The 15,946-nt window shown below is 38.1% G+C and overlaps 1 protein-coding gene across 2 annotated transcripts in view; it reads right to left on the minus strand.

Moving 5' to 3' along the window:
• The window catches only part of WDR88 (WD repeat domain 88), a 772,406-nt gene that overhangs the window by 281,421 nt on the left and 475,039 nt on the right, over positions 1-15,946 (minus strand). For both annotated transcript variants that reach the window (XM_044081867.1, XM_044081868.1), the window contains exon 7: positions 10,593-10,777. In XM_044081867.1, coding sequence (XP_043937802.1) covers positions 10,593-10,777 — 185 coding nt within the window. The remainder of the gene's footprint in view (positions 1-10,592; positions 10,778-15,946) is intronic.

Genomic DNA, 15,946 nt, shown 5'->3' on the forward strand with positions numbered 1-15,946 from the left:
TGGTGGCACTGTTTTCTACCTTTTTGTTGGTATTTCACCTAGCAAGGTTTGGCTTAGGTTGTTATATTTACACTTAGTACTTTTACTTAATTTTAAGGTCACACTTTAGATGTGGGTTGTCTACATCTTTGGAATTTATATTAACTTTTAGTAAAAGTTATTCATTTGTTTTATTATGTCGTTCCCTTTTAAAATAATGTATACTTGGGAATGACTATTTAGCATTTTGCTTTTAAATGTACATACAATTTTGTGACAATTTTTCTCTTATGTATTTTTATTTCTTGAGAAATATACTGGATTTTAGTTGGGTTTGACTGTGTCAAAATATTGTGTTTTTTGTATTGTCACAGTCTTTTAACTACATCAACAGTTTAGCATGTATTTAAACTATGCCTGAGGCTTTTTGCATTTTACTTCTTCAGTTTAATGCAGGCATCTTGTTGCATAATTTGTGGTTAATTGATAGCAGTTGACTTCAATTAACTTTCAGTATTTAACTGCTTGTGTTTGGTTGCCTTTGTATCCTCTGAAGAAGCCACCATATGTGTGTGGCGAAAACGCTGTGATTTTCTGTTTTAATAAATTGCGTTTAGGACTGTGAGGGCTTCTGCCTTGTTCTTTGGTTTCCTTGCTTTCAGACAAATATGAATTAGAGAATGTCTCCTTCCTGAAAATAGTAGATTTAAATTCTTTCCTCTCATAGATTTTCTGAATAGTAACATCCAGATAGTGCATTTCATCCTTGGTAATTGTATAAGTAAACTTAAGGAACTCTGTAGTATTATTTAAATATTCTAGAAAATCTATCAAATTCTGCCTCTTCTCCAGTCCAAAAAATACATATATCGTCCAGGTAGCGCCTTTAAAAATTCCACCTGTTAATTTATTTGGAACTAAAAATATATTTTTCTTCTCATACGGATAAAACTGTGTTCACATATGTAGGAGCACAGCATTCACCCATCACCACTGCACTTGTTTGTTTAAAAAGTTCTCCTTTGAAATAAATAAAATTATTCCCCAATACTAGAGCCATAAGTTCCATGAAAACTTGGAACTTATTATTTGTGAGTTTCCCCTTAGTCAAGAGTGCTTCTTCAAACCATTCTAGTCCTATTCTGTGGGGAATCAGAGAAAAAAGATTGTGAATATCCAGTTACAAAAATCAACTCAACCTTGTAAAAATCTTTCTTAATACTTTGCAAAAAATCTTGGGTCTATATTATATATGCGAACATACTGAATTGCAAACACTATATAATCGACCCACAATCCCTGAAAATCCAAAATGTTGAACACATGGATCAGCGATTTTTTTCCCAGGGAAAAAAATCGCTGATCCGTAAAAAAAAAAAAAAAATCCAAACAAAATAAAGCAGGGGGCTTCACCCCCACACCCCAATATTTAAATATACCAACTCTGAGATCGCACCATAGTGGAGGAAATGGCAAAGTCCCGAAAATGTCCCAGTGATTTTTTTCCCTGGGAAAAAAAAAATCGCTGTTCCGTGCTTTCAGAATTTTGCCATTTCACGTAATGATGTTCCATCAAACAGCGTTCGCAATTTAAAGTGTTCGCTTAAATAATAGGAACCCCAAATCCCAGGAATCTTTTAAAATCCCTTTATATTCCATCCATATATTTTTTAGTTTGCTATCTAAAAATGTAAAAAAAACAAACAAGGGAGTTATAGCTGACCAAACAAATAAATCCAGAAAATAAAAATAAGTCTACTCAAGCGGATGTCTTCAAACACTTTAATGTTAAATGTTGGAAAAAACACATAAAAACATATAAAAATCAAAAGTAAAACAGAAGAGATGAGTGCTTTCGCATTACCAAAGAATGCTTCCTTCAACTGATCTCATATATTCATTCCTTCTCAGTTCCTCCATTAATCTTCTTTCATCCTCTCGGAGATTTGGGAAAACCCTACTCTTTTTTTAATTGCTTCCCTTACCTCAATCTCCAAATGAGCCTCAAAATTTTTTAACTGAAGATGAATAGGGGGATTTATAGTACTTTTCTTCTGCAACTGGTCTCCAGTTCCACCAACCAAAGTGTTTTTAGCAAATAATAATTCCAAATTTTTCTTATGAACAAAAAGCTTAAGATTTCTCGATGCCCTACTTATTTCACTTTTACGACTGGATATAAATTTTAACCCCTTTAATAAATAAATTGAAAAATGGTTTATTAATTTCTAAATTACTAAAATTAAAAATATTAAAATTCCCATATGAGTGTTTACTTCTGTCCATTTCTATCTCGTCATCTATACCACAAATACCCCCATTATCAGTTGTGACCCCATCACCACCTAATATCTCAATATGGTTTGAACTCCCACCTTGGTGGGCTAATAACATATCTCGGTCATTTGCTCAAGTCTTTTGGACCTCCCCGGGGGGTGGGATATTCTAAAGGGTCATTTAGGTCATAACCACTATTGTGGTTACTATTAGCTTGTCCATTGACCCACCCATTCATATTTACCTCCTGTTGGCTATAATGTCCATCCCTTTTGTAATATGTACTTCGGTAGTCCCGTGCCAACACCTTGGGTTTGGGGTAACTACGGTTCTCCTTGTATTCCCTTAGGGCCCTTTCTAATTTTTTGTATTTTCTCTTATAAATAAAATCAAATTTTTCTTCTATTTAGTTCTTAATCTCAAAGTATTTTTTCTTTTCATCTTCTGTCATAAACATTAAATCAGCAAAAATAATACTGTTCAAATGGTCAGTATTGCTTACCAATAAATCCATTTCCCGTTCATTATTCCTGATAATGGCTTTTATAATCTCAAAGCCACAACTGTCAAAAATCTTTATAAGTTCGTCAAAAAATTCAGTCCCCTCAAGCACATTGTTAGGGTATTTCCACACCCTTAAACCCTTTGGGACCACTCCTCTTTTAATACAGTCCTTTAAATAACTATTATCCATCTCTAAAGTCTTACATTTTAAAAAACAGTCCTGTAATTTGTTCAGACTAGTACAGTAGGAGTCCGGTTCATGATCTTGCTCTGGAGCTCTAAAATTACTGTCATTAAAATGAGAGAAGGAGCATTTATTCCTCTGCTAAAGCATTGCCAAAACCATCACAGCTCATATTGTTAGAGTTAAACCTTAAAAAGTCACCTTTATTTTGTGATGCCCATTGATTGGAAGAACCAATACCTCTTTCTCCACTTCCACGATCACCACTCGCAGCTGTAGGGCCACGGGTAGTCCTCCCGTTGGAACAAGCGTCTCCTCCATCTACACCACCTTTGTACATGCTTGTTTGACTCCCTAATGTCATTTCTGGTCCTCTCCTCTTATGGAAATCCATAGAGGACACAAAAGCTTCCTGGTTGCCAGGCAACAAACCACTAACAGCCAGTAAACGAATTATTAGCTCCTCATTCATCATTCAAAATAGCCATAGAGTTTGATGGATATTCAAGATCTTTTTTCTGTTATTCCCCACAGAATAGGACTAGAATGGTTTGAATAAGCATTCTTGACTAGGGAGTAACTAACAAATTAATGACTTCCAGATTTGCATGGAACTTATGGATCTAGTATTAGGGAATAGTTTTATTTATTTCGAAGGGGAATTTTTTAAATAAACAAGTGGGGTGGCGATGGGTGCCTGCTATGCCCCTACATATGTGAACATAGTTTCATCCGTATGAGAAGAAAAGTATATTTTTAGTTACAAATACGGCATCACCTGGACAATATATGTATTTTTTTGGACTGAAGAAAAGTCAGAATTTATAGATTTTTCTAGAATATTTAAATACTACTACAGAGTTCCTTAAGTTTACTTATACTATTACCAAGGATGAAATGCACCATCTGGATGTTACTATTCAGAAAACTTGTGAGAAGAAAGAATTTAAATCTACTATTTTCAGGAAGGAGACATACTTTAATTCATATTTGTATTACACTAGTGCACATCCATATAGACAGAAAAAAGTATACTGAAAGGTCAATTCATTCGGGGGTCTAGGATGACCTCCAGTGAGCAGGATTTTTTAGAAGAATGTGTGAAGTTGAAAAATATGTTTTTAGAAAGAAGGTACCCCCTGGAAATGATACAGGAAGTTGTCCAAGAGGTTAGAACTGGAAAGAAAGGGAAATATGGCCCAATTTTGGGGACTGACCAGGAACACACCCCTGTAGTTTTATCGGGGAAGGTAATAACAGCAGATACGGAAGAAGGGTTTAAAGGCACTTATACTATGACTTTTAATAATGATACACACAAGGTTAGGGAGATAATTCTGGACAATTGGAGCAAGTTTGCTTGTTACTCGGATTTGGAAGAAGTATTTAGGGAACCATTAACGTTTCTATACAAAAAAGGTTTGAACATCAAGGATTTACTAGAAAAAAGACCTAAGGGAAAGGGAAGAAGTAGAAATGGCACCTTTAAATGTGGGTCATGTGCTCAATGCCAATATATTGAGTAATAGGGAATCTATTTACATATCGTCCGGGGATAGATTTATTGAAGCTAGTTCTTATTTTAATTGTAATAGTGCTGGGGTGGTTTATGTTGCTACTTGCAAGGAATGTGGGGGGTTTATGTAGGGAGGACTGTTAGGAAATTGAAAAGAAGGGTCTATGAACACTTATATGACATTCAGAATAGAGACACCAATAATGCATTTTATAAGCACATTTCAGTTTGTCCAAAAGTGAGCTATGATTTTTTTCAGGTTAGAGAAGATAGATTGTGACCCTACAGATGGACCCTAGGAAACAAAGACACAATTTAGGAAGGTTTTTGGGCAATTGGTGCTGGAAACTAATAGATTCCCAGGGTTAAATGAGAATATTTCTTTGGCCCCTGTGTTAAAACTTAGGGCATCCAAACTTTAATAACTTTAACAATTTTTTAATTTTAAATATAATTTTAAAATGTGTTTTTAAATAATTGTAATATTTTACACACTAGAAAGTGTTTTAGGGATTTTATTTATATATATATATATATATATATATATGTATATATATTGTTCTTCACCTATACATACTTTTTTACACTTTTATATTTTTACCTTCTGGGTATGACCACTGGATGGCAATGTGGATTCATTTTTTATCCTTGAAGTATTCCCTTGGTCCCATGGCAGAATACTGTTTCAGATGGTAGGAAATTTTTTGTATGTATTGTATTTATTTCTTCATTTATTTACATTCACTTAGTTATCAATACCTCTTTTATTTATTCTTGTATGACATGTTCTCTAGAGAATGTTAATCCTTGGACCCGGGAACTACCGTCCCATCAGTCTGACAAGCCTGATCTGCAAGGGCATGGAACTTATAAACAAAGACATTGGCAACCTTCAAACACTGGCCCCCACCCAGTTTGGGTTTGTGAAGGGCCGATCTTGTCTCCTGAATCTGACTGACTTCTTCGAATCAGTCTCCAGAGCTGTGGATGAGAATAAGGTGGTCCACACAGCCTTTATGGACCTTGCCAAGGCCTTCAACACCATCCCCCACTCTGGAATCATAGATAAACTTACTAAGCTGGGCATAAATCCCTACATCACTCGATGGGTTGCCAACTGGCTTACTGACAGAACCCAGACTGTAAAAGTATCCGACTCCAAATCCAGCTCCAGACAAGTAACAAGTGGAGTACCTCAGGGTTCAGTCCTGGGTCCACTCTTATTTGGCATCTACTTCTCTAAAGTACAGGCCAACAACTAAGGGACACTGGCTAACAAAGTTCACAGATGACTGCAAACTGGGAGCCATTACTGAATCCCCAAATGATGTGGATATTCTACAAAAGGGCCTTACAGAAACAGATGCCTGGTGTCAGAGCCAATGTATCCATGAATTACCACATAGGTGGCAGTACACTAAACATCGAAAGTGTGATGACAGACTTAGGGACACAGGTGGACAGCGGTCTCACTTTCGATAACCACATCACCACAACAGTCAGGAAATCCTTCTATGTGGCACACGTCATCACTAAGGGCTTTTCATCCAGAAAAAAGGAGGTCATTGTCCCACTGTACTCATCTCTCATTAGACCCATAGAGTATAATGCCCCGTTTGGTATGTACCTCACAAGACATCTGCAACAGTTGGAAAGGCCACAGAAATACCTCACTAAAAGAATCACAGGCCTAAAGCAGATGCCATATGCTGACCATCTAAAAAAATTCCAGCTATACTCTGTGGCATATCGTCTACTCAGAGGCGATCTCTGCTTAACATACAAGGCCATATCAAACCCTGAGCTGTTGGACATTCTCCAATTAAAGAAATCCCAATACCTCAGAGCCACACGCTCCAGGGATCTAAACCTTGTCATCACAATGAATAAAACATGCTGGAGGGATAGGTTCCTGACCCAGAGACTCCCCATACTCTGGAATAGACTGCCCATACATGTCAAGCAGAGCGCCTCATTGGCCCTCTTGAAAAGGAACCTCGATGATTGGATGGGAGATAGGAAATTCACCCCGGGGATCATGTCAGTTGCCCTGCTAGACAAGGGTCCAGAGAAGCAAATATTGTGGGAAGAAATATCCAGGGAATTGTTATGGCTAGGCTTGTATAGGCCCTAGGGCCGATAGTCTAGTACCAACCTATGAACCTATAATGGTTTGTTTTTAATGAATTGTACATATGTATCTTTCACGATCATATGTCTTTAAAGTTGTATTGGTGGTAATTATCTAATTAAAGGCTTATTGGCTTATTAACAAGGTTGGGATGGTATATGTAGTGGGGTGGAGTCAATGTTTTTTTATCTGATGAAGTCCTGTATGGTGGACGAAAACGTGGTGAGACTGTTAAGCGTTAATAAAGTTGTGTTTTAATTGGACTGGAGCATTTGTTCTTGTTGTGTTGTTCACTGACTTCCCAGGTGCTTTGCTTACGTTGGTCTAAGCAGATATTAAGTTATCCTTCATGTGAGCTGTTTTTTATATTTTGATTTAGTAACTTTAGGGGAATAAGGTTGATAGAAAGGTTTTGTTTATCTCTACATGTATTGTCTGGAAAATGGATATTCTTCTTTGAAAGTAGAAACAGATGGAAGATAATATCCTCGCTGCTGCTCTTTAATGTTCCTCTTTTCTTTCAAAGGCTTCAAAAGATCTATAGTTTGACTAGCAAGCTAAAAATTCTCTATAAACCAGAGCATGTAAAACTGGAACCTTTATAGATGAAGACAAAAGTTCTAATAGTGGCCAAGCATGCCTGTGGAAAACTATGTATAAAATACCAGCCCTTGCAACAACATCCGATGAAACATAACTACATTTCTATGCTTAAAGCACTACAAATTTAGTATTTCTGAAAATACTGACCAAATCTTCCCTTTTCTTAAAGTCTGCCAACTTTTTGTAATACCTCTAATAAGCCAAAAACTGAAACTGTTCCCAGATAAAATAATATAGGGGCCTGTAATTATCTCCCACTTTTGCCAAACTGCTAGCAGTGTAGACCATAAATACTGGTCCAACAAACCTCCCTCTCTTCATACTAAAAGGAAGAGCTCTAGAAGCTACAAAAATATACTAGGAAGATCAGAGAGTGCAAGTAAAAAAATTAGCAGGGTCAGATACCAGACTGAAATAAAAATAAAAAGTATGCTGATCAGATCTATTAGCAGATGTCTAGGAGTCAAAATGAAGTGAGTGTTTGCACCACAAAAGACAAGTTTTGAATAAGGAAGAAATTCTCCTTATGGTTTCTGGTACCTTTAACCTATGAAAGAGTCTCCCTTCACTGTCTTACTTGAGTCTTACAAATTACTATTTTGTAGAAAAGTGCCAAAAGATGAAGAAAAAAAGAGACTTTGTGATCTAAAATTAAAATAATAAGGGAGAAATGTTGAACTGTAAAATTACACTCAACCTCATCTGCTGAAATAGGATGACCTCGCTCTCTCATTCTCTCTCTCCTTTTTCTTAAGGCCATAGTACTGACTGTCATGGTACATCATTTAAATCTGTACAACATTCTGAAAACTTTACAGCTTCAGTTAGCCTGTCCCATTTCTAAGCTGAAAACAACTACTCTGCCTTAGCTTAGTACCACTTTTCTATACTAACATAAGTGCAGAATTTTCAACCTTAAACTCTGACCTGCACCAATCTCCAAGATTATACAACCGGTCTCAATAATAGTAATGTTATAAAATTATTTTTACTAAAAGTTGCTGGTATCTTTAAATTTTTGGATGATTTAGTTAAACAAATTCATTGTTTTGTTATACAGAGATTATACAAATGGCAGGTTAACATATGCAATTAGTTTTGCCCCTCTTGAAGGCTACTCACCGAAGTGCCTAACAGAGAACAAGTTTTTTTTAATCTCTGCCAGCTGTACAGTTTTGTGTCTTTTTATTGGTCTTGATGGCTTATCCAATGAAGTTGAAACTACATCTTTTGTCATTTTTTTTTTAATACTCAACATAAGGCAGAATTCAAACAAGGGAGCATACCTATTTACACTGCACAGAAGAAGCCTTAAATATAGGGGAGAAATTTGGGCCATTCCAACACTGATACCTCAGCATTAGGTTCGTTAACTTCTAAAATTATTGTTAGAAAGAATTATGTGAGATCCAGTGCTGGTACTGATGAAGGTACCTGTTTTATGTTGCATTTAGTAGGCAATTTACACTGGCAGAGGCTCACTAGGTACAGAAATATTTGACTTCACACCTTCTCTTTAGGAAATGGTAAGCTAGAAGTGCCAATCTCAAAAATAGATGCAATGTACAGCAGTACCAGAATCTGATGGGGATGAAGTCTTCCTTCTTGTAGATTAAATTTTTTTAGAATTAGTTTTTTGATTTTCTTTATTTTTCCTGGCTGTATTAAATACTTATTATTCAACTTCTGCAAAAACCACTGTCATTTTTCAGTCAAGAAAGAACCCAAATCTTTTTGTCTTCTTAATTTTGCTGCCTGTTTGAATTTACTTGGACTGTGGTATATCATTTTAAGGACACAATCAAAAAAGATACCGCCTGGGATTCAATAATGTCTGCACTAAGTGTACACTGTTCTGAGTGAACAGACAACACAGACATAACTCACACCTTCTTCCTCCTAATTTTAGTTTTCCTTCTGATATTCTTGGAGCTTTAAATATTGACAGGGATTTATAAAAGTTACCACAAAGTGTAGACTACATGTACATTTAGTGTAATCTTTCTGAGTGACTAGAAAGCACAAAAAATGTGATAAGAATGTTCTTGAATACATATTTTGTACACTTAGTGTAGTCTTTATTGAACTCTGGCCCATCGAGAATGGAAATCCTTCTTAGCTAGTTCCCTATGACATTTACTGAAAAGCTTAGCCACCATGGTTAAAAAAGAATATGCAAATGAGAAAATCAAAGTTTACTGAAAAACAAGAATGAAATACTCAGTTGAATTTTTTTTTCTGGCAAGATGGAAGATGTGCAGTATTAAAATGGCAAAAAGAACTGAAGAAATTGTGGAAAGCCACAGATAGGTTCATAGGTTCACAAGCATACCTGATCTGCAGTTCTGAATTAAGATTGCCATGAAGTCTTCATGGTGGCAGGTATAGTGTGTCATGTTTTACATTTTGGGGTGCTTTATCTGGACAGAAAACTATTGTAATTGACCTCACTTAATTGTGAAAAACAGCGTTCTTACTTTGACACATACCATGGATGGTCTATAGACAAATCTCTTTCATAATGGCTTAAGCAAAACAGGCAGGGTTTACGGATTCATACTTAATAACTAACATGTTTTGCAGCTCAGCAAACACTCACCAAAACACTCCAATTACACAATGAAGCTGATAGGAACTGTCTTGATTTACAAAAAAATGCCACCAGACACTGCCTTTATTTATATTTGCTTACAAATTGTAACAGTTTGCAGCAATATATATATATATATATATATATATATATATATATATATATATATATATATATAAAACACACACACACAAAGATTTTCTCTTTCATCTCTCAGGACCCACAGACTAGAATCAAATGCAAACACAAGGGTAAACTCTATAAAATTTATAAAAGGATGATTCACAAGTATGAAGTTCTGAAACAGTGCATAAACATGCTATTTTAGGTATGCACATCTTCATTACACTGCAGTTTCATAACCCTTTTACTTAATCTTTTTAAAATATGAACCAGTCAGTGCCAAATACTGATTCCAGCAAAATGACGTAGTTTTAAATTTAATGACTTTAGCCAGTTTAGAACACCCTGTTTTTTCTCTGTATTCTAAGCCTACAATTCACATTTAAAAGCATGCTGAAAAGTGCATGTCAAAACCAGAAAACAAACTACCTTATTTTTTTATAAACAACAAATGACTATGGTGTTGGATCTCAACACCTGTAAGTGATCCACAATTTCTCAATAATGTCCGCTCTGTCAGCCATTATTGCTTACCAAGTTACAGATAAAATGCCTTGCCACAGGAATGAAGCAAAATAGCTCTGTTTATATCTTGTTTGTTCAAGATGCCAACCTTAAATACAAGACTGCCAAAGAATATGATGATACAAGACATAACATTTTTTTAATATACCATTTTCCTTACCATCTTTTGAAAAAACACAGGAACTGACTGAGCCTTCATGCCCATTACTCAGAATTACAGGGCCAGAAGAACGAAACTTTCCAGTCTTGATATCCCATAAAAGTAAAGTTTTGTCCCATGATGCTGTGCATAAGAAACGTCCATTCATACTGAAACAGCAGTCTGAAATCACATTGCTGTGTTTGCTGAAAATGAAAAATAACCCTGCTATTAATGTTCATGTTTTAAGATATGCATTCTTTCTAAACAATATTTTAATTGCAATTTAACAATTGATAAGACTGACTTAGTACACCTAGATTGCTTTATTGTTTTCAAGTTATCCAATAGCTGATTTACTTTTTGAATGGTCTTACAGCCTTTTGAAGGATTTGAATGGCCTTAAGTTTTCTGAAGATTTTCCTGAAATATCTTAACTTCTATGATTTCACAGTATGTGTAGGTAGGCTAATACCATATACTTTCTGTTTTCCTCTGTAAAATGCATTTCACTTTGTTCTTGTTCTGCTTCCATGAGTTACACTGCTCTTTTTATTTGTTTTATTTTTTATGCTTACATAAATAACCTTTTCTGGAAAATGCTACCTATATGGATTCTCTTCATTCTAATAAAATACTTAGAAAAAAGAAGTTATGCCTTACCATAACATTCCAACTCTGTTGTTGATCTTCACTTATCCTTGACTGTGGGGCTTGGTTCCGAGCCTTAGAACCGACTCGGATGTTATTCCAGCTTGCGCCTTCCAAAAACTCTTGATCTAAGCTCTACCCAAAATACTCCTCACAAAATTACCTCAGATCAAGTTTGCAAACAATAGTGACAGAAAGAAATGACAGATCAGATCTGTATCTTTATCATGAAAGCCAATCTTTGGAGAGATCCAATCCACCAACAGATCTAAAGGCAGGGGGAAGGAGGGGGGATGACAAGAATAAGTGAAGATCGACAAAACAGATAGAAAGTTAAGGTAAGACATAACTTCTTTATCTGATGTTGTCAATCTTCACCTAATCCTTGACTGTGGGACAGAGTCCCTAGCTACCTGAACCTTGGGAGGTCTCACTGAAAAATGTTCCTGAGAACCATCAAGCTGAATGATGCACGTCCCCTAGAGACTAGATCCAGTTTGCGATGTGTAATAAATGTATGAGGAGAAGTCCATGTCGCCGCTGTATAAATATCATCTAAGGAAGCTCTGGCATGAAAAACTGCAGAAGCTGCTATTGCTTTAGTTGAATGGGCTTTTGCATATTCTGGTAAGTGCATTCCCTTTTTGTTATAAACAAAGGTGATACAGTCTCTGAGCCATTTAGCTAGAGTAACTAGAAACTGGACTTCCCAAAGTGACTGAAGAAAAGGAAATAAATAGCTGATCAGATTTTCTAATCTCCTTCATTCTGTAAAGATAGAAACGTAATTGTCTGTGCACATCTAGTAAGTGTAGACAGTACTCCCCTTTATTCGAGAAGTTGGGAAAAAAGACTGGGAGTTATATAGTCTGTTTAATATTTGTCTCGTACACAACCTTTGGTAGGAAGGAGGGATTTGTTCACAGGAAGACCCTGTTCTTATGAAAGATTAGATAGGAAGGTTTACAGGATAAGGCCTGTATTTCAGATATTCTTCTAGCAGAAGTAATAGCTATCAAGAATAAAGTTTTCCAAGACAAAAACTTCACGTCACAACTTGCGGAAGGTTCGAAGGGATAATAAATAAGGGATTGTAGTGCCAGATTCAAATCCCATGGTGCAGAGGGTTCTTTATATGGAGGTCTGAGCATTAAGGTTTATTTCAAAAAAGCTTTGAAAAGTTTATGGGACATAAGGGATGAACCATTAAAACCAGTATGAAAGTAAAGAGATCGCAGCAAGATGCACTTGAATAGTAGAGGCAGATGCTCCTGCTTCAAAGAGTAAAGTTAAAAATTCCAGAACTTTATCAATAGGCACAGAATATGGGTCAAGATTAGAGTCTGATGACCATTTAGTAAACTTATACACTTGTTATGGTACAATTTTCTTGTTGAAGGTTTATGGTGGGCTAGAATGATGTGTTGGACTGAGGTGGTGAGAGGAGAATTCCTGGCAATCATAGGAACTGGCGAAGCCACACAGTGAGCTTGAGATGCTGAAGATTCGGATGAACCAGTCCCTTTGGGTAGGACAATAAGCCTGGAGCTAGGTCCAGTATCCATGGTTTCCAAAGTAGATGAGGTCAAAGGAAGGGAAACCAGAGCTGTCAAGGCCAAAATGGGGTGATGAAAATTATTCTGTTCTTCGACCTGTTGGATTTCTTCAAAAACTGGCATATTAGAGAAATTGGGGAAAAGGCATACAATAGACAGGGGAAGGCAATCATGAAGGAGAACGTCTCTGGGTGACTCTCCCCTGGGGGGGATTAGGGCAAGGTAACTGCTGCACTTGTTGTTCAGAGGGTACGTGAACAGGTTGCAGCAAGTTTGGCCCAGAGGGGGAATATCTTTTCTGCCACCAATGAATTGAGAGACCACTTATGAGGTATGAGGATGGTTCTGCTCAGTTTGTCTGCTATCAGATTGGAGCTTCCCAGAATGTGCATTGCTATTCAAAAGCATCTGGAACATATTGCCCATTGCCATGCTCTGAGTGCTTCTTGACATAGAGGGTAAGATCTGGTTCCCCCTTGCTTGTTGATGTACCAAACTACTGACATATTGTCTGTTTGAATCGCAACTGTTCCCAAGGGGAGGGTTTCTTGAAATGCCTGCAATGCTAACAGCACTGCCCTCATCTCTAGAATGTTGATATGCAAATTGCCCTCCAGCTAGGACTAAGTGCCTTGGACTGTTATTCCCAGATAATGCACCCCCAAGCTGGGATGCGTCCATGGTCACTATGGCTTGGGGTTGAGGAGGGAAAAAGGGACGGCCCAACACAATTTCGTTGGAGTGAAGCCACCAACTCAGATCTTCCCTGCATTGATTGGTGATCATAACCAGATGAGACACTGGCTGATTCAGTATGGACCATTGGGACGCCAGGAGCCACTGAAGAATTTGCATGTGATATCTCGCAAGAAGGACTAGAATGATAGAGGCTGCCATTGACCCTAGAGTTTATAGAAGGAGCTGCACTGTTACTTTCTTGCTGCGAATGATGTGGCTGACTCGAGATCTTATCCTTTGTAGTCTTTCTATAGGAAGAGACGCAATGCTGGTGCTTGTATTAAGCATAGTTCCAATGAAGTCCAACTGTCGAGATGGTTCAAAGTGGAATTTTACATAGTTTATAGTGATTCCTAACTCTGAACAAAGGAAAAGAGTATAATCTCATGCCTCTATGAGTTGACACCTGGTGGGAGCAGTAAGGAGCCAGTCATCTAGGTATGGAAACACCCAGAATCCTAGCAGTCTGAGATGAGCTGCTACCACTGCCAAGCATTTGGTGAGACCAAAGGGCAGTGCTCTGAACTGACAGTGACTGGCTCCAGCTGGAAGCGCAGAAACCTTCTGGACTGCTTATCCATTTTTATATGGTAATACGCATCCTGAAGATCTATTGAGCACATCCAATCATCTTTTTCCAAGAACAGAAGTATAGACTGAACCGAGACCATCCGGAATTTGGTTTGCTGAACTGATTTGTCCAACTGATTGAGATCCAGAATTGGTCTCCAGTCCCCTGTTTTCTTTGGCACTAAAAAGAATCTTGAGTAAATCCCAGATCCTCTCTGGTCCAGTGGGACTGCTTGGATGACTCTTTTGTCAAGCAGTTTTTGAATTTCTAAGACTGCTGCATCCCTGTGACTGGGTGGAACATCTGGGATTCTTCTTAGTCTTTTTGGTTCTTCTGAAAAAGGGATATTGTAACCCCTATATAATCCTCAGCACCCAACTGTCCATAGTTATCCTTAGTCAGGCAGATTGGTGCAGGGATAATCGCCCCCAACTGCCTCCAGAGGAAGGCAATTGGGCCTCCTTTCAGGAGTGTTGATAGGAGTTACCAGGGAAAGAATTCCTGGAACCCTGATTCTGCGGGCCACCTCTGCCTCTTGTGTGGCATCTTCCATTATTATTCCCTCCTCTGCCCCAGGGGAAGTTGTTGCCACATGAGTCCTTAAAAGGCCCTTGGGAATTCTTGAACCATAGCCTCCCACTTCTCTGGTTCCAGGACTACAGCCATTGAGAAGTGGAGAAGTGTATGTCCACAGCAGAAAGAGTCTTCCCATCTTTCTCACATCTGGCCAGTGTGTTTTTAACTTTGGGACCAAACAGGGATGTTCCGTCAAATGGAGTGTTAATGAAAGAAGACTTAAATGGCTCCACAAAATCACATAAGCATATCCAGGCATGTCTCCTAATGGCTACGCCAGAACCCAATACTCTTGTTGTTCCTTCGGCAGCATGTGCAATTAGCCTCATGAACAAACTGGAAATGAATTCTAGGGGTTGTGAGCTGAGAACCTAATTTCTCTTGAACTCCTTCAGCTACTGCTTCTGTCAGAGTATCTGATAGCTCTTTAATCAGATCTCTTTGAAGTCTCGTAAAATGTGCCATGTAGTTCAAGGACCTGAGAACAAAGGTTGATGAAGCGTATAAGCACTTCCCAAATCTATCAATTGTCCTAGACATTTTATTAGGAGGATGGATAGTAGGACTTTCACCAGCAAGTTCCTTCTTGGTGGCTACCGCTACCACCATAGTGTCCACAGGAATTCCCTTGGCCCAGTGCTGCTGATCCTGAGGGGCTGAAAGGATATGGTCTGGTCTTTTTGGAATTGGCTTGATAGAGTCAGGTAACTTCCAGGCCCGCTGAGTGATCAACTTAATGAGATCGTCAGCAGGTGGAGAGATCCAAGAGGTAGAGGGCTGGGTATGAAAAGCCTCTAGGTATACCAATTCCTCCAAGGAAGGCTGGAGAAAAGTCCAGCTACCCCTCTGTTTTAGGATCTCTAGGATGTCCCTGAAGGAAATGTCTTCAGGGGTGACTTAGGGGAACTTTCCCCTTAATCAAAATTGGTATCTTCTGTGAAGGACTATTCCGGGGAGTCCAAGTACTTCTTCCTGCACTTTCTCTTCGAAGGTACCTCTTCTGTGAGGTGTTCTGGAGAGGTATCCGAATAGGACATAACCACTATGGTTTGATCCTGAGTCTTTTGTGCCCTCTATCCCAGGGAAGAAACTGGGGGAAGCTACGGTCAAAGGGAAGGGGACAAGATGTTTGGTCTGACAAGGAAGGCATAGACTGTTTGTCCACAACGGACAAGGCCCTTTCCATGGCCTGGAAGGCAGCCCCCCCCCCCCCCGTAGAGGGATGGGAGCCCAGAACCAAAATAGACTCCTTCGGAACCTAGTCTCACCTCTCTCCAAGGTGG

This window comes from Protopterus annectens, chromosome 8.part1 (genome assembly GCF_019279795.1).
Source record: "Protopterus annectens isolate FY-2018-M chromosome 8.part1, PAN1.0, whole genome shotgun sequence".
Classification (NCBI taxonomy): domain Eukaryota; kingdom Metazoa; phylum Chordata; order Ceratodontiformes; family Protopteridae; genus Protopterus; species Protopterus annectens.